This window comes from Antedon bifida, chromosome 9, assembly GCF_963402885.1.
Source record: "Antedon bifida chromosome 9, ecAntBifi1.1, whole genome shotgun sequence".
Lineage (NCBI taxonomy): Eukaryota > Metazoa > Echinodermata > Crinoidea > Comatulida > Antedonidae > Antedon > Antedon bifida.
In genome coordinates this window covers 20,738,819-20,755,927 of record NC_136234.1, presented here as the reverse complement: position 1 = coordinate 20,755,927, position 17,109 = coordinate 20,738,819, and the positions used below count along the sequence as shown (strand labels likewise).

Here is a 17,109-nt window from a genome sequence, read left to right as displayed (position 1 = left end):
TCTATTATAGTATGTGTGTTTATTTTCACAGTTGGACTCGCTTCATTGGTGAATATTTTAAATATCTTTATATGGCCTATTTTTAAAGTAAACTTGGGGTCTATGCTTCAAATGTATTTTACTTACTGCATGCTGACCATAAACTATCTTGCGAATCCTATAGTTTACTGGTTCCGGCTTACTGAATTTAAAAAGGCGTTTGAAGAAACAGTTTGTTTAAAGCTTACTTGAAAGAAACATTTACTGATTCCGCCGGCCTACTGAATTTAAAAAGGAACGAGTTATTAAAGAATGCTTGACAGAAACGTTTACTGGTAACTAAATTTGAAAATGCGTTTGAAAAAATGGTTGAAAGAAACATAGAAACAATTTGTGTTAGATGGGTTGAAGAAACATTTACTGATTTAAAGAAACGATTTGTTCTATAAACAAAATTATTTGAAAGAAACATTGTGTTATATAGGTTGGAAAGAAACATTTTAACTGTCGTGGTTTTGACTTATTCAATTTTAAAAAAAGACTCTAAAGAAACGAATTGTTTAAATATTGGTTACGTTACTGGTTTTGGCTTACTGAATTTGTAACGTTGGTTTAAGAACCGTTTTTTTAGATAAGGTTGAAGAAACAATTACTGGTTCCAGAATTTAAAAAGTTTGTTTAAGAAACGATTTGTTTTAATATTAGTTGAAAGGAACATTTATCGGTTTCGGCTAACCGAATTTTTAAGATTTTAAAAATCGGTTGAAGAAACAGACCGGTTTAAAATAAATTGAAGAAATGTTTACTGGTTGCGGAAGACACTGAACATTTAAAAGGCGGTTAAAACGATGTAATATTTTTGTTCGTATTAACAGTTGGTTAATGACATGTGATTCTTGTTTAACGTTGATATTTTAATAACATCAAATAACAAAATCAAATTGTTTTTACTATCTTGTTATTAGGAATTATTGTACTTTGACAATAACAATATGGAAGGCTAATAGCATTCGGCTACAACCAACTTGTTTGTGTATCAAAATATACATTGCTTTTCTGTAAATATTTATTCTGTAATTAATTAAAACATAACAATTTGAACATCGGTTTATACTTGTAGCTCATTTTCTAGTACGTTTATGAATATAATAAAATACTATTTTGAAACAATTATTATGTATAAAATCAAAAATACATAGACAAATACATGTCTTTATTTTGTTCCCAAACCTAATAATATGGTCTATGAATTTCCCGAGTGATCATAATATCAAAACGGTTACTAGGTTTGGTCTACTAGTCATCCATTTATAGAAGCAATGAAGAAAATCGTGTTCGTCTTTGAACAACATGTGGTGTAAATGTATGCTTTTTTTTTTTTATTTTCTTAAAAACAATACTAGAATTTTAAAAGAATATTGCATTTCACATTAACTACGTCACATCCTACACCTTTAAAACAAGAACACACCATCTTACGACTTGAGGTTAGACACAAACGTATCTTGACCATAGACGTCCTTATATAGGCCTACAATCTGGAAAGTTAGATTACACCTAATTAAACTTATCCTATCAAAGAACAAGAAATATATTTAATTCCTTATCACGTCATAATGTCAATTTTCATTAACATTCATTGTTATTGTACGACGCAATCTCATCAAATTAATGTAATCATTAATTATTGACAACCATGCCACTGTCGGCTAATTATTATTCACAATATATAATCAACACACTGATTGTAATATCATCTAAGTTAATTTTCAAAGTATCTGTCATTCTGTCAAATACATCTCAATTACAACAAAGTATAATAATGACACAACAGAAAGACAGGACGTTACCGCGCAAGCGTGACACTAGAAAACGCAAGTGCAAAGTATTATGAGATGAAAACAAAACAGTTATTGGTATGATTTGTCTAATGTAAGGTATATAATTAAAAAATAAGTAGAGATTGAATCCTTATTTAAAGTCAACTTCTTGTCAAATTGTCACTTACTGCAAACGTGAGTTATTTCTTTCACTGCTCTTCTAAACTCAGAAAGGCGAAACCAGTAAATAATTGGATTAGCAAGAGAGTTAATCACTAACAAGCAATGATATATATAAAGCGTAAGAATATTTTCCTTATTTGGTTCACTAGAAAACCCATGCAAAATCTTTATGATATTGTGTACACAAATTGGTCCACATGTTAGAGTTAGCACAAAGACTATTATACAAAACGTTGCTAACATCTTTCGAGATGTGTTTACACTTTGCGTTGAAACTGGAATATTTCTTCTGTATTTTCGAATGCTTTTGTAAATTAGAAAATAAATAGCTGCGTTTACTATCAAGTACACAGATGTAACAATAGTCAGGCATATAGGACATAACCCAAAACAAATACTAATAACAATCTGGCTTACTATTATAACTATAACGGCTAATGAGCATGTCTTCTTAGTGACAATAAGATGGTATTTCATCGGAGCCCAAGTGCGATGTAGCGATCAACAGCAATACAGCAAGAGATATATATTGATATCAACATTACAGCATTCATAAGTCCATAGAATCCAATAACCATTATGTTTTAGCAATACAAATACGTAAGAGAACAGAACCAGAAGAGATCCCGTAGTATCAGCAAAGGCCAGTAGACTTATGAAGATATTCTGTATTTTACGAAGTCTTTTAGAAATAATAATTATAAAATCAAGACAAATCCATTGGTGAAAAATGCGAAAGTACAAAATGTATAGAGGATTGGTAATGCGTAAATGAAGAACCGATCGGTTTTAAACAGCTCATATGCTTGATCTGAACTTGTATTTTGCTGGCTCATTTTTATGTTTACTTTTGGTTCAAGTTTTTTGGAAAGATTTTTAGCCGCAGAGTTTCTTTAAAGTCACAGTATACTGCAATATCGATAAAACCTGCCTGCTCTAACAAATATGCAAAAGACTGCAACAAGAATAAACCATAGTGATTGGTGGATTAACTAATAAACATATTAAAGCGGATTATTCCAATCACGTGTCACAATGTATACACTTTTAGGCAATGTGATGCGGTAATACTTTAGAGTCCTTAAGTTTGGTAGGTGTAGTTAAAGCACCTGTTAAAGCACCAAATATCCCCTAACGCTTTTCTAAAATCAGTAAGTCGAAACCAGTAAATGAAAGGATTCGCAATAGAATTTATCATTAACAAACAATAATATATATATATTGTAAATACATCTTTCCTGAAATCATTATTACTACTGACCTTTAAAACGACAATTAAGTTGTTTACACATAAAGGTGCACATGTTAAAATGAACACGCCTACAATGATACAAAAAGTCGTCAACATCTTTGTAGAAGTTAGTCTTGGCAATTGATTGCGCTTGCTGTGCCTACGAATACTTAAGTAAATCGATATGTATAAAATTGTGTTTATAAACATATATACCAACAACACTATGGATACAATTATATTGGTTACGTATATTGTGAGAAATACCTGAATTGTTAGGACCATTAAAACGGCAATTGTGCACGTTTTCTTGGTGACAATAAGATGGTATTTCATCGGTGCCCAAACGAGAGCGATGTAACGATCAATAGCGATACAAGCGATTGAACATATTGATACAAAATATGTTCCATTAAATATTTTGAATAGATAGTAATAACCATCATGTTTGTTCAACAATAAAATGTATGCTACTATTGTTAACATCGGATTAATTGCGTCCGTTAATGCAAGTAAACTTACAAAAACGTTTTGCTTCTTTCGAAGCTTTTTAGAAGAAATAATCAGAATTAAAACGAAGATGTTCGCAAGGAAAGCGATTACACAAAATCCGTAGAGAATTGGTAATGCGTAAATATAGAAACGTTCCGTATTGAGAATCGCAGATGTTTCATTCATCCAAACGTATATTGGTGTTATAGTTGTCATTTTACCATCACATCGTATTTTGTGTACACATTCAAAACTGCATAGAATTTACCTATCTAAACGCAACAGCAAATCGCTTCACATTATTATGTAGAACTAATTCCATTTCCAATATCATAAAAACGCAAGCGGAGATTTTGTAATATATTTTCTCGTCCCTTTTGTAAAGCTGAGTCGTATCTTATAAACCCTTTGTAGGCCTATATATTACATCTAAATTCCAGATATAATAAAACCATAGAATACGAGAATATTCTTAATACGAAAGGGGCCCAGCAGCTTATCCCATCCTCAGCCCATGTCCGAGACAACGTTTTGATAACCTTGGATCTTCATTATAATGTTTTGCCAATAGCTTATCACGAACGAGTTTTTACGATTTAAGAGTTTTCTACAGAATTGTTAGTCATTTAACAAATTGACCGGATTCCGTAATGTGCGTAGCGTAAATTTGGTAGAAGGTACTAACGAGCTACCACGGTGTAGTACCAACATTGCTGCCGGGATGTAACCCCCTACTTTTCCGAAAAATGACATGAGTTTTAAGACCTTATCCGAGGAGAAGAACAACCAGAACAATGGTCGAGGATTGCCTTGAACCTGTGCCGATTGTATACCTCTGGTTTACGCCGCTTCTGCCTTAACCGCTCACCATCTGCCAAGCTATGTTTTATCCTTAGAATGTGCAGGAGCATTATTTTTTTTTTATTTTTTTTTTCCGCTAGATCTCAGTTCTCTTATTAGCTTTTCGACACTGTCACAATATTGGAGTGATGATACAATTGCAAACAATTTCATTCGATTAACCAAATATACAAAGGACTTTAAAAATATTGAAATAATTACCGTAGTTGATGTATGGGTTTGAAAACGTAACCGGCTGTCATCAGCTCGTTTGTAAACATTCACAAATATTAGTTCAATTTAAGTTGCTGAGAATATTTACGTGTTAAATTTTACTATTAGTTTGGACTCACCACACGCATGCGCACACACACACAGTTCAGGATGATATTAAGTCGAACCAACGAGCAGTGACAATTTAGACTTTTCTACAAAATTAGTATACATTACATAAAGAATGTTTTAAGAATCATTACAGATTGAATAAACCTTTCATTAAAAGCTGAAATCCTGATATCAAAAAGATTAACATTTAGTTGTTATAACTATTTTCGTTGGAATTGTACTTATCTAAAATAAATTCGAAAAAGATTTACAAGACATCTATCAATGAAGTAAGTGAACAGCAAAGATCAAAGAAAGTCGGTGTACATGTTGGTGTTAGTATTGCCGTTGTTATGAACGCAATTCTGGTCTAATAATGTTAAAAGGTAAAGGTATTAAATATCTAGGCTTAACAGCTGGAAACTGAGGGAATTCGGAGTATACCCTTCGGACCCATGACAGCCAGCAGTAGTGTGTTTACCCGGATCAGCACAGTGAGACGATCCCCTACTCTTTTCAAAAAGTGTACAAAGTTGGCATGTATGCACTGTATGTACACGGGACCAACGGCTTTACATCATATCCGAAGGACAAGGCAATGAGAGTAAAGAATCTATATGGCACAGACAAGCTCCAGCTCATGCCTATCAATATGATAGTCTGATTTTCACACCATCATTATCAGGTCTAATACAACCCATTATTATACAGTCTCTAGGCCTACTAAGTCATAACACAATATCAATAATGTATGCTAACAGCAAATCAAGGTTCAACATATGAATAATCTTACGCTTATTACATGCCAAATTGATCAGTTATAATAGCAAGAAATAAATAGAATGAGAGAATTCATATTTATATATGTCACCCGTCATGCACACAATTATCAAGATGATGCATTGTTTGATTCAACAAATATGCAGAGAACTTGAGTCACTATTACTAATTTTAATTAATTTAGAGTAGTGTGATTTCCGTCATTCTGTAAAGCCCTAAATGTCCACGCGCCCTAAATGTCCTAGGCTTGCCCCAAGTCTGTATTTATTGTCTTTTTTTTTTATTTATTTGTTTTCATTTCGACCGCGATTTTTGTCCGAGATCGAGTACGTACGTACAGTGCTGAATGTACGATCGAGACTGAACAACTGTTGAAATATAAAATCGTGTCGCCAAGTTGTTTTGTTTATTATTTGTTTAGTCCTGGCCTAGGCCTCCTTCGTAGGGCTACTCAACTTGTACGTATGACCTGCCAAATAAAACGCCAATAAGGTACATACCACCACCGACGGGCACACAACAGGGCTACACCACCACACAGAACAGGACAGGGTCTGGGTGGGAATTAAATAAATGATCCATTCAATGTTTGATTTGGCGGAGAAGCTAGCCTATCATATCAAGACGAGTTTTCATGTTCTTGGGAAAAATCTCATCAAATGTTTACTACTAACTAGGCATATAAAATCATTTCTAGCCTTCAAAAACTTTCATCAATGTACTCAAGTACACATTGTCTAAACGTAACATAGCGCATGCGCATCGTCTTAGATGTTGAGTCTTTGAAATTCTGAAATATGAATATTAAAACGACGTACGAGTGAGTGAGTGACTAATGTACTTCTTATATACTATATATTTAGCCAATAGTGAGCCAATGGCATGCGGCTGAAACTAGTCAAATGGATAATTTATGCACCACGTGACTTATGCGTGTTTCCCAGACGGAGTATCCAAACTCAAGTAATACACGTATGAAACGCCATATGTGCAAAAATATTTATATTTTTACAAAACTCCGTCTGGAGCCTAGACTATAAATGTCCACGCGCCCTTAATGTCCACGCGCCCTTAATGTCCACGCGCCCTTAATGTCCACGGGCCATAATTTTCGCTTATTTTTACAGTGATCGCGAAAATTAGGGGTTGTTAATTTGAAACTTAAGTTCGGTATTTATATAACCACAGTTAGTAGTTTCGTTTAAAGCACCAAATATCGCCTAACGCTTTTCTGAATTCTGTAAGTCGAAACCAGTAAATAAAAGGATTTACAATAGAATTTAGAAATAACAAACAATGAAATATATATACTGTTAATACATCTTTGCTAACGTAATTACTACTACTGCCCTTTACGAGAACTATAGTGCTTACACACACAGGTGCACATGTTAAAATGAACACGCCTACAATGATACAAAAAGTCGTCAACATTTTTGTAGAATTCATACCTGGTAATTGATTGCGTTTGCTGTGTCTACGAATACTGAAGTAAATCGTTACATATAAAAACGTGTTAATAAACAAATATACCAATAAAATAATTGAAAAACGTATAGAGGTGATGTATATCGTAACAAAAGTTTGAATTGTTAGAACTGTTAAAACTGCAATTGCGCACGTTTTCTTGGTGACAATAAGATGATATTTCATCGGTGCCCAAACAAGAGCGATGTAACGATCAATTGCGATACAAGCGATTGAACAGGCAGATACCAAATATGTTCCATTAAATACTCGGAATAGATAGTTATAACCATCATGTTTGTTCAACAATAAAATATACGATACTATGGTTAACATCGGATTAACTGCGTCAGTTGAAGCAAGTAAACTTACAAAAACGTTTTGCTTCTTTCGGAGCCTTTTAGAAGAAATAATCAGAATTAAAACGAAGATGTTCGCAAAGAAAGCGATTACACAAAATCCGTAAAGAATTGGTAATGCGTAAATATAGAAACGTTCCGTATTGAGAATTTCGCATGCTTCATTCATCCAAACGTCTTGGGTTACTGATGGAGTTGTCATTTTACAATCAAATCGTGTTTTACACACATCCAAAACTGCAAAGTCAATTCACCTACAACCTATAACAAAAACATGTATAAAAACTCTCTAACGATTTCAAATATAATTTTAAAATGTCTAAACAGGACTCTAAATAATAGACAATACGTGTATGTACAATGTTACTACAGAAAATAAGCTGTCGCAATACTTCAGTAATACAATTTCAAACCACCTCGTTCGATTAGACAAATATACAAAGGACTTCAAACAAAATGTTGAATTAATTAGTTGTTGGTGAAATGAAACCTATCTGCTGACCTCTTCGATGAGACATGATTAAAGAGTAAATGAAGAACTAATACGACGGGGAAAAACAATTAACTATACGACATAGATAGGAATAACGGTGACACTGATGTTGATAAGATTCAACTTATAGGCTTCGACCTTGAGATAGGTCACCTATTGGATAAACTCAACGATCTAGAATTCGTCGCAGTTTTTAAGATGTCAATATCAATACGTATGCGTGCATAAGTGGCGCTACTGCGCATACGTATTGACATTTTAACATAAAAAAACAATGTTAACAGGCGTTAATAAAATAAAACAATCGTAACTATTGTATGTGGACTGCCTGTCTGAAACTGAATTGATAATACAGTAACTCATACGCGTTAACTTAGTAATAGGGAGGTTTTTCACCATTACGAATATTTTATTTTATTTTTATTTTATTCAATCGAAACCAACAGCGATAATTACCGCCACTAACAGGTTTGATACAAACAAAGCCCGGACTGTTTAAAACACCTTGATTGGTCCTAACATTGATCAAGGGCTTCTCTCGTCCACCTTGACCAGAGGAAAGACATAAGCCAATACGTCTGAGGCAGATACTAGATGCAGGGGCTGCCACGAGAGTCAGCAGTGCTGATTTCAAATGCCTAACGGGACCCCATCTCCATATACAGCACCCGATATTCCCAGATGGTCTCCCATCCAAGCTCTAACGGAAACGAATACGTTACAAATATTCTCTTCTGTTTTGCATGGCAAAACGAAATTACAGAGCGGATGATAACTTTTAAAACTGCTATTTATACAAAATTTCGTTAAATTTATCTCGCATTTACAGTAAAAATCGTGATAATAGGTCAAAAGCTAATTGTTTTATATTTACAAATATGAAATGTTCGTCAGCACGAACACGCTTTACAATTAATATGAAAAGGGGACCGGCTTAAAAGTAGCTGTTTACAAAAAAAAAACAGGTTTAAAAGTTCAATATCAATTTTGTTGCCATGCAATGTTTGCTGCCTTACAAATAATGATCGTTCTGCATTGTGTGGTTGCAGAGCCTCCCTATTATAACGTTCTATTCTGGCATGTTGACGCGTGGGAGTCTGTTTTGTAATTTGCTACTTGGGTTATGAACTTGTAACAAAACAACCAAAGAAGGGCGAGTACAATAATACTCGCCTACAGCATCATTTTACTGAATGTGTCACGGTCTGTGGATTTATTTAAATCATTTTATTTAAAACATATTTATACAGGATAAAAACACATTATCAGGTATAAAACCTGTTTTAGACAAGGTCCTATTTTTAGAATAATGATACTACAATATCTAATGACTTACAATCGATAACCGAGTAACTTTTGTAATAACAATGTTCTTTCGATATACTTTTTCCTTAAAGATGTATTGTTCCCCGAAAATATATAAAATTAGGATTAATATTAAATCAGACTTTGAATAAATTATTTTGTAGGTAGTTTTAATCAAGTTAATCACTTCTGTAGAAAAAAAACCCGGAAATAATTATTCACTTATAAAATGACAAAATGCTTAAATTCAACCAAAAACCCACTGGCTGGCAACCAATTTGAATATTTTTTGCTTTAAATTACAGTTTTTTAGGTAAATACATTTTGTTTTCGATCCAATTTTTGGTCAAAGTGGATAACTATTAGGCTACATTAAAATGGCATATTCAACAACAACAAAAATTTCCAGGGGGACAATACATCTTTAGTGACTTACAATCGGCAACCGAGTAGCTTTTGTAAATAACAATGTTCTTTAGATATACATTTTCCTTAAAAGAATTTCACGACGCTCGTTCTGCTTCACTGCTTTTGGAAAATATGTGGGTTATATTTAATTTGCAATTTCATAATAAACAGGGGTTTCAAAAGCGGAGCCACCCTTTCAGCTTCTGCCGTTATGTATCTTCATTCATCTGATGTATCACATGATCCGATTTGATCCAATCAAATCAAAACACATCATACCATGTAAAGGCTTGGTTACGATTTGTACAATTAATCGTCAAGTTTCTGTTGAAGGCTGCTAAATATTTGGCGTATAATTTATCCGTTTACTAACATGGCAGAACAAAGGTATGTCGGAAAATGTTATTTAAGTACGTTACATTTAACTCTACTCATAAGGTCCTGTAATGGTGTTCTACAGGGATCTGTTTTAGGACCAATTTCATGCTCTCCGTATCTACATTTTCGATTATTTGCAGACTGTTATCTATACCCACAATTCATTTTTTTATATCAAAGAGAGTACGACATAAAACCCATAATAATAAAACACCATGTACCTACAATCGAACGGTTATAGCATGGAGGTATAAAATAAATGTAATACCTCCATGGTTATAGGGCCTAGATCTTTCCGAAATAATAGAATAGGCATGCAGTTAGAATAATATATAAACCGATGGTACATTGCAAATATATTAATTATTAACTCCAAAATTTGTTTTATTTAGAGGTAAAAATAAACACATATTAATTGATCAAGGTAAATTATTGAAGAGGTAGCTTAGCATTAGGCGCAGGACTAGCAATGCTTTTTTCTAGTTTATATTTCACATAATTTAATACTTTGAGATTTGATTTTGAGGCAGTCAACAAGAAAAGAACAATTAAATTGCTAATAATTATTATTCGACAAAATGATGTTATAAGTTAGCTTCATCCACTGGACGTCCCATAGTTTTGTTATTCTTAAGTATATATATTTTTTTTTTCAGAAAAGAAACTTCTGCTTCTTCTTCATACGAAGAGAAATTTGTAAAGGATGTAAGTTGAGCTGTACATTATAAACCAATGTAGTATGAACTATGAAATGTTTATTTAAAGATTTTCCCCCAAAAAAAATGAAAGATAAAGATCAATTTTAAAAAAGACTTTGAATATGCCATTTCGCAGTTTTAAAACTATATAAAAAATGTTTTCACTTATAAAGAGATAAAATAAAAAGTTAAATTTAACCGAACACTCATTGACTTCCACAGTCAATTTGACTATTTTGTATGCTTTTTTAAATTACATTTGTAAATACATTTTTTTCGATCCAATTATGTGACATTAAGATTGTATATTCAGAGAAAATGTGTGTTTTCAAGGGGACAATATATTTTTAAGCACCTAGGAAATATAATTATCGAAAACCCTTATCTACACACATTAACCATTCTTATTTTTAACTTTATAAAATAACTTTAGATTGAGCTTAAAGATATTGATCCATATGGTACATATGAGAAAATAGTTGATAATTTCTTTAAAGAACACGCCGGTCCGGTAAGTATTACACTGCACTGTACAAAAGCGAGCGTGGGCTACTAAAACCAAGGCAATACAACAACAATGAGCTCGCCTTGCCAAGATAGTAACTCGTAACAGGTATTTTGATCTTATGTCTGGCTGCGACAAATACCAACAGTACTGTACTATGTACACATGCGGCGCGGTGTCGCAGCCAGACATAAACCATTTGAACTCCAGAGACTAGCATCCTGTTGTTAGATTGCCTTGCTATACTGTCCATTGGGTTACTAGCGACATTTACTTAATTCCTCTATTCAAATAATGCATTTTATTTAATGCGAACTAAGGACCTTGCAGTGCGTTATGCGTTCTGTATTCACATAGACGCTTTCACAGGCAAAAACATATCATATAAAATAATTAAATATTAATTAAATAATATTCCGTTATTTTGATGAATTATAAGTGATTCCAGTTAAGATAATACAATTACTCTACCCTGTTGATAGGATGGTAAGATGGACAACCGTGAACTGGATGCTTTCTTTGCAGGTTGGAAAAAGGAAGGTAGGCCTATATAATACAATTTTGATTTTAGTACGAAAATTATACTGATCTTTTATTTTATTTTATTTTTTTTGTAACCCTCTAAATATAATTGGATTGGGCCATAATGTAATATTTAGGTTATGATATTTGATAATGATGTACTCGTTTGAACACTGCCACAGACAACCAAGCGTGCATATACCTAACATAAAATGGTACGGAACCTGTATAAACAGGACAAATGTACATCAAACATTCATCCTGACAGCACACTTAAAAATAAAATACTTTTAATGCACTTGTACAAATTGTATTATTATTATATTATTCTTATACCAATGCAACATTTAAATTTTTGAACCATAAACAGTCACTGTTTAAATGATCCAATGGTTTCTTTACATCAATATATTTTATTTTAAAATGTGTGTTTTTTCCAATGCTGTCGCAAAATTAGTATTGTTGTACAGTATTAGTGTAGTTTTAGTTTTAAAAAAGTTTTGTAATAGCGTTGAGGAGTCAGATTTTATGTTTTTAGTTGCTAATCAAAATATGAAAAATGTTTTAGTTTCAGTTTTGATTTTCCATTGTTTATGTATAGTTTTTTAAGTAATTTGTTTTAAATTTTGTAATATGTATGGACGCACCATCTATGCATGTGAGCCACTGTTAAAAAAGTGTTGTTCAAAATAAATATTATTATAACATGCTAAAGTTTTCTATAATTGATGAAAAGGTGACTAAATGATCAAAGCAACCAAGATTACTTCGGAAACCGTTGCTGTTCATTTATTGTATAATTCAGTGAGGCTTCGAAATATATATAATTTGTGTCTAAATCGTGGGGTCATTTGCACTGCTCAAAATACGTTATGGACAAATTTATTTTGAATAAGAGATATATTATAATAACGCCCTCTACATGTATTTAAATTGATTATAGCGCCCTCTATTGTTTGTTCCAGCTTTCATCAAGTCTCCTAGAATTTCCTTTGTCTAACCAGTTTCTAATGAGTGTCATATTAATTACTTAAACAGTACAATTTTATTCAATTCTATAACAACTAGTCTGCACAATGTTGGCGCTTACACAAATTTTCCTCGCGGCCGGACAATACCGGTACTTCAATCAACACCGTCTTATATGTGTCTTGCATTTTGTCTTTCAGACATGATTGCCACCGATATTTCACAAGAAACTTCAGCAGTCATCGCCGCTATATTTGACGTATCCTTTAGTCACTATCACAGTCCTGTACGCTGGCCCTCTAGGACTGAAGAGGTTGACCAGTATTAAGAATAATATAATAGCGTCCTCTATATTTATTTAAATTGATTATAGCGGCCTCTATTGTTTGTTCTAGCTTTCATCAAGTCTCTCGGGATTTCATTCTTTTAACTTGGGACCAGTGTCATATCAATTCATTTTTAATTAAACAGTAGTCCACAACTAATCTGCACAACTTTGGCGTTCTTACTAATTTTTCATGCGGACAATACCAGTACTAATTATTCTACCGATACACTTATTATTGAAAGTAATCATAGTTTCTTGTTTGATTGACTTAACTTATAAATAGGAAGACGATTCTAGACAACTTTCTGTGGTGGAAGGCAGAGGCATCGGAGCATTGTCTTTCTTCTGTGATGTAAGTATGCAACATTCAGTACATGCACACTATCAATATTGCACTATGATTTCACTAAAATTATTTTGCACATAAACTTTTCCTTGCTGTATCTAAAATTTATTTCTTGTTAGAAGATTTTTTTAGATGGGATGTTTTTATATTTGTATAAATAAGATCAAAACAGTACTGCCTGCAGATTGGCTATAAAACGACAAAACCTTTTGGACTTAACATTAGGAACACACTCCCAGATCGGTAAAATTATTTCATCGACTACTTAATTTCCAATATTAACAACCATTTGAGTTGTATTTTAGTTACATTTCTAAATTGTCTACCAAGCTATCTTCATTGTTTTCTACTCTTACTTCCGCCACCCTCTATTCACCAGCCTAGCTGTGCCGCCTCTGTTTTTATTTCTTTATTCCAGTCCACTCAGCAGAGCTTGTCTGCTTCATATTCTCAATTTTGTCCAACTACTCTCACTTGCTCTGCTATTTTAATTTACCGTTTTGATTTAGATTTTTGCTTATTTTATGTTGTATCTCCATTGAGATCCAGCCACAGATACCCACAGTATGGTCATTTTTTTTAATAATTTGCTTTTGAATTTATATATATATTATTATACATAAAATAAATGAGTACAATTTTCCCAAGCATGCTAAAAATATACATTTTTTAAGAATACACAATATACATCTTTGTGATGAATGAATTTTGATTTATGTAATACTTTTAAATATGGAATGTTCTATATGTTTATACAATTGTGTATGTTCTGTCCAAGCACTTTTAGTTTGTCTTGGAACGATAAGAATTATTTTATAAAATGTCTACTGACTTTTCAGGAGAGGTTTAAAATAGACGATACAGACGAAAGTAAATCTCTTAATGAGAGCGAGTTACGAGTTGCTTTAACAAACGCAGGTAAGAAAGTCCCCATGGCCTCAATACAACCACACCTGCCTTAAGTTACTTTCACATCACGCCCGGATTCTGAGAAAAATATTGCGAACGTTCAGCGTACTTTCACATCAACCACGAATTATCCGTTGTCACGGGAGGTCATTCATGCTCACTGCTGTTTGGACAAAAGAAAAAAATCGTACGATTTCAGGAAACAAGTAGCTTCTTAATCCATCGCTACGAATACGGAGCTCTAATCAGGTGGTACGAATTCAAATCGTACGAATTTGGTGTGAACGATCCTATGTTTTACCACTGAACCCATTTTCCATGATATTTTTCTTCGGGTGCGATGTGAAAGCAGCTTTATTCTTAAAACATTGCTATGTATAGGCCTATGTCCAACGTCTTTTTATACAGATTTGATTAATTAAATGAATTATAATATGTTTTCTTTCAGGTTTTAAACCTAGTGACACCGTACTCAAACATCTTATCAGTCGATACCTTGGCAGTGACAATAAGATAACATACAACGAATTTTTCCTCATGGTTTCAAAGATTCGTTATGTAATTCGTAAGTTAATCTATGTCTTATATTCTTTCGTATTTTTGTTTAGTATTGTAATAGTGGAAGAGAGAAGTTTACTGACAAATTATTCAATCTGTGAGTTCACATCTTGATGATTCCTCCACAAGCACAACCACTATGACACCCTGACTATTCGTCCGACCACGCTTGATGATTCCACCATTATTTCGAACATCGTATGACACTTACTGATTTCACTATTCACACGACCACCGTATAACGTACGATACCACTATAAGCAGGACCACTTTATGGTGCTTGATGATTCCAGCGTAAGTGAAAATAATATTAACATATTTCTTACAGGGAAATTTGAAAAGCTTGGTGGGTCGTCTAAGAAATCTGTGACCTTATCGCTTGAAGATGTAAGTAAATCATTCGGTGTACTTAAGCCCTATTTATACTAGGACGATATCGATAGACGATAACTTATGTGTTATAAAAAATATGCTATTTTAACGTCACATAAAAACTTTTACCTAAAATTGAATCGAAAACTAATTTCTTTACCTGAAAAAAGACAATGTAATGGATTTTCTATTTAACCGTTTATTAATGTTTATTTATGAAATATTTTCTTATGATAGTTTTTTTAATAAATTTTTTTAAACTGCAAAATTACCTATTGAATGATCTTCATTTTTTATGTTTGTGGGGGACAATACATTATCATTTTAGATTCATGAGTGAATTTCCTATAGCGTCCTCTGTTTTGACTATTTTTTTTAGCACGACTACTATTACAACACTGCTTTTCACTTGCTTGTGCAAAATAACATTTCATAATTATCTTTTATATATTTATATTTCAATTGCAATTGTATTGAACCAGGCTTTAGAGATAACTAAGTCTATGTTGGGCTTTGCCCATGTTAAACTCTAGACACGCCATAGCCAATAACGATTAATGTGTCGAATTTGGAATAAATAGATAAATTATCCACTATAACAAACGTTCTAAAAACGAAACTCTATGATCTACTAGGATTAGTACTGTAGAGTGGCTAAGTTTGATTTTAGAGAAGAATCGTGTACTTGTGTCAACTTCCCACAGCTACCAAATGATCTCAACAAATAGAGACCAAAAAGCAAGACCCCTAGTGGCCGCCATATTGAAATTAAAATGGCCGCCATGGTTAAAAGACCTCCATCATCAAACATCATCAATAATTAACAACCAAATTCGTCCATGTTTCTTAGACGCATGTAGTCTCAGCTGGTCTATGATTTTGGTGGTTTATGCTTTTCATATCTTTTTTTTAAAACATTTATTATTTTTGTTCTGTGTTTCAATTGTTTACTTGTTGTTCTTGCTTTATTGTGACAATACTGTACCGTACGTTGAAAGTCAATACATGTTTTCGTGTGGGTGGTCTATTACTTGTATACACATTTCTCTTTTTGTTCTTTTTCAGTTGTTGGAAATGTGTGTCAAGCTTTAGGAGATTTATTCAGATATTAAGAGTGTAGACTCTTACAACGCACAACACTATGTTATATTTCATTCATAATTGAAATTAAAATTAAGTTTTAAAAATTGCTTTAGTTTATTGTCTATGGTCTGAAATTTGAACCAAGAACGAGTGTAAATTGTATACGTGTTTCTTTGCGACAATGCTCAGGAATATGTAAGTTAGGAAATAAATAGGTTTGTTGAATGGTAATTAATATATAGTATGTCAGTAAAAGAATAAATGATTTTAGACTGCCGTAAATCTACTCCAAATCATAAATCTATATAGTCTTTTTAGAAATTCGTCTTTACCAAATTCTAATAATATTTTTAACACCGGTGTCTCTAGACTGTAATTTGTAACCTTACGGTTTTAACTAATTTTTTTTAAATATTACTGCCATTTTTATAGACATTTATATGATTCTTTTTAATTGGAATTGCTGTCACGAAGACAAATAAAGTTTCTTGTATCTTTTATATTGTTTATTAGTTTTTGTTGTACAACTTCACAAACCTGTTTCTTTAACAATAAATAAAATTCTGTTATGTAAAGATGTCTTTTGTCTAACACGTCACACGGAGCTACAAGTTTCAGGGAGTGAATATGTCCTATTACTGATCATTTATTGTTTTTGCTCCATTTAAAAATGTAGTTGTGTGGGTGTGACGTCACTTACAGTAAAACAATGGCATCCAAAGGACACGTTATGAATTACGTCATTGTTTGCCGGCAAGGA

The 17,109-nt window shown here is 32.8% G+C and overlaps 1 protein-coding gene across 1 annotated transcript; it reads left to right on the top strand.

The window, feature by feature from the left end:
- Positions 1–9,965: 9,965 nt before the first annotated feature.
- LOC144852124 (sorcin-like) lies at positions 9,966–16,849 on the top strand. Its single transcript, XM_078709842.1, has 10 exons — positions 9,966–10,068; positions 10,716–10,764; positions 11,191–11,268; positions 11,745–11,802; positions 12,954–13,012; positions 13,365–13,433; positions 14,267–14,345; positions 14,785–14,901; positions 15,223–15,281; positions 16,332–16,849. Exons 1-10 carry the CDS (start codon positions 10,055–10,057, stop codon positions 16,356–16,358), a joined length of 609 nt encoding a protein of 202 aa, XP_078565968.1. The 5' UTR covers positions 9,966–10,054; the 3' UTR covers positions 16,359–16,849.
- The last annotated feature ends 260 nt before the right edge of the window (positions 16,850–17,109 follow it).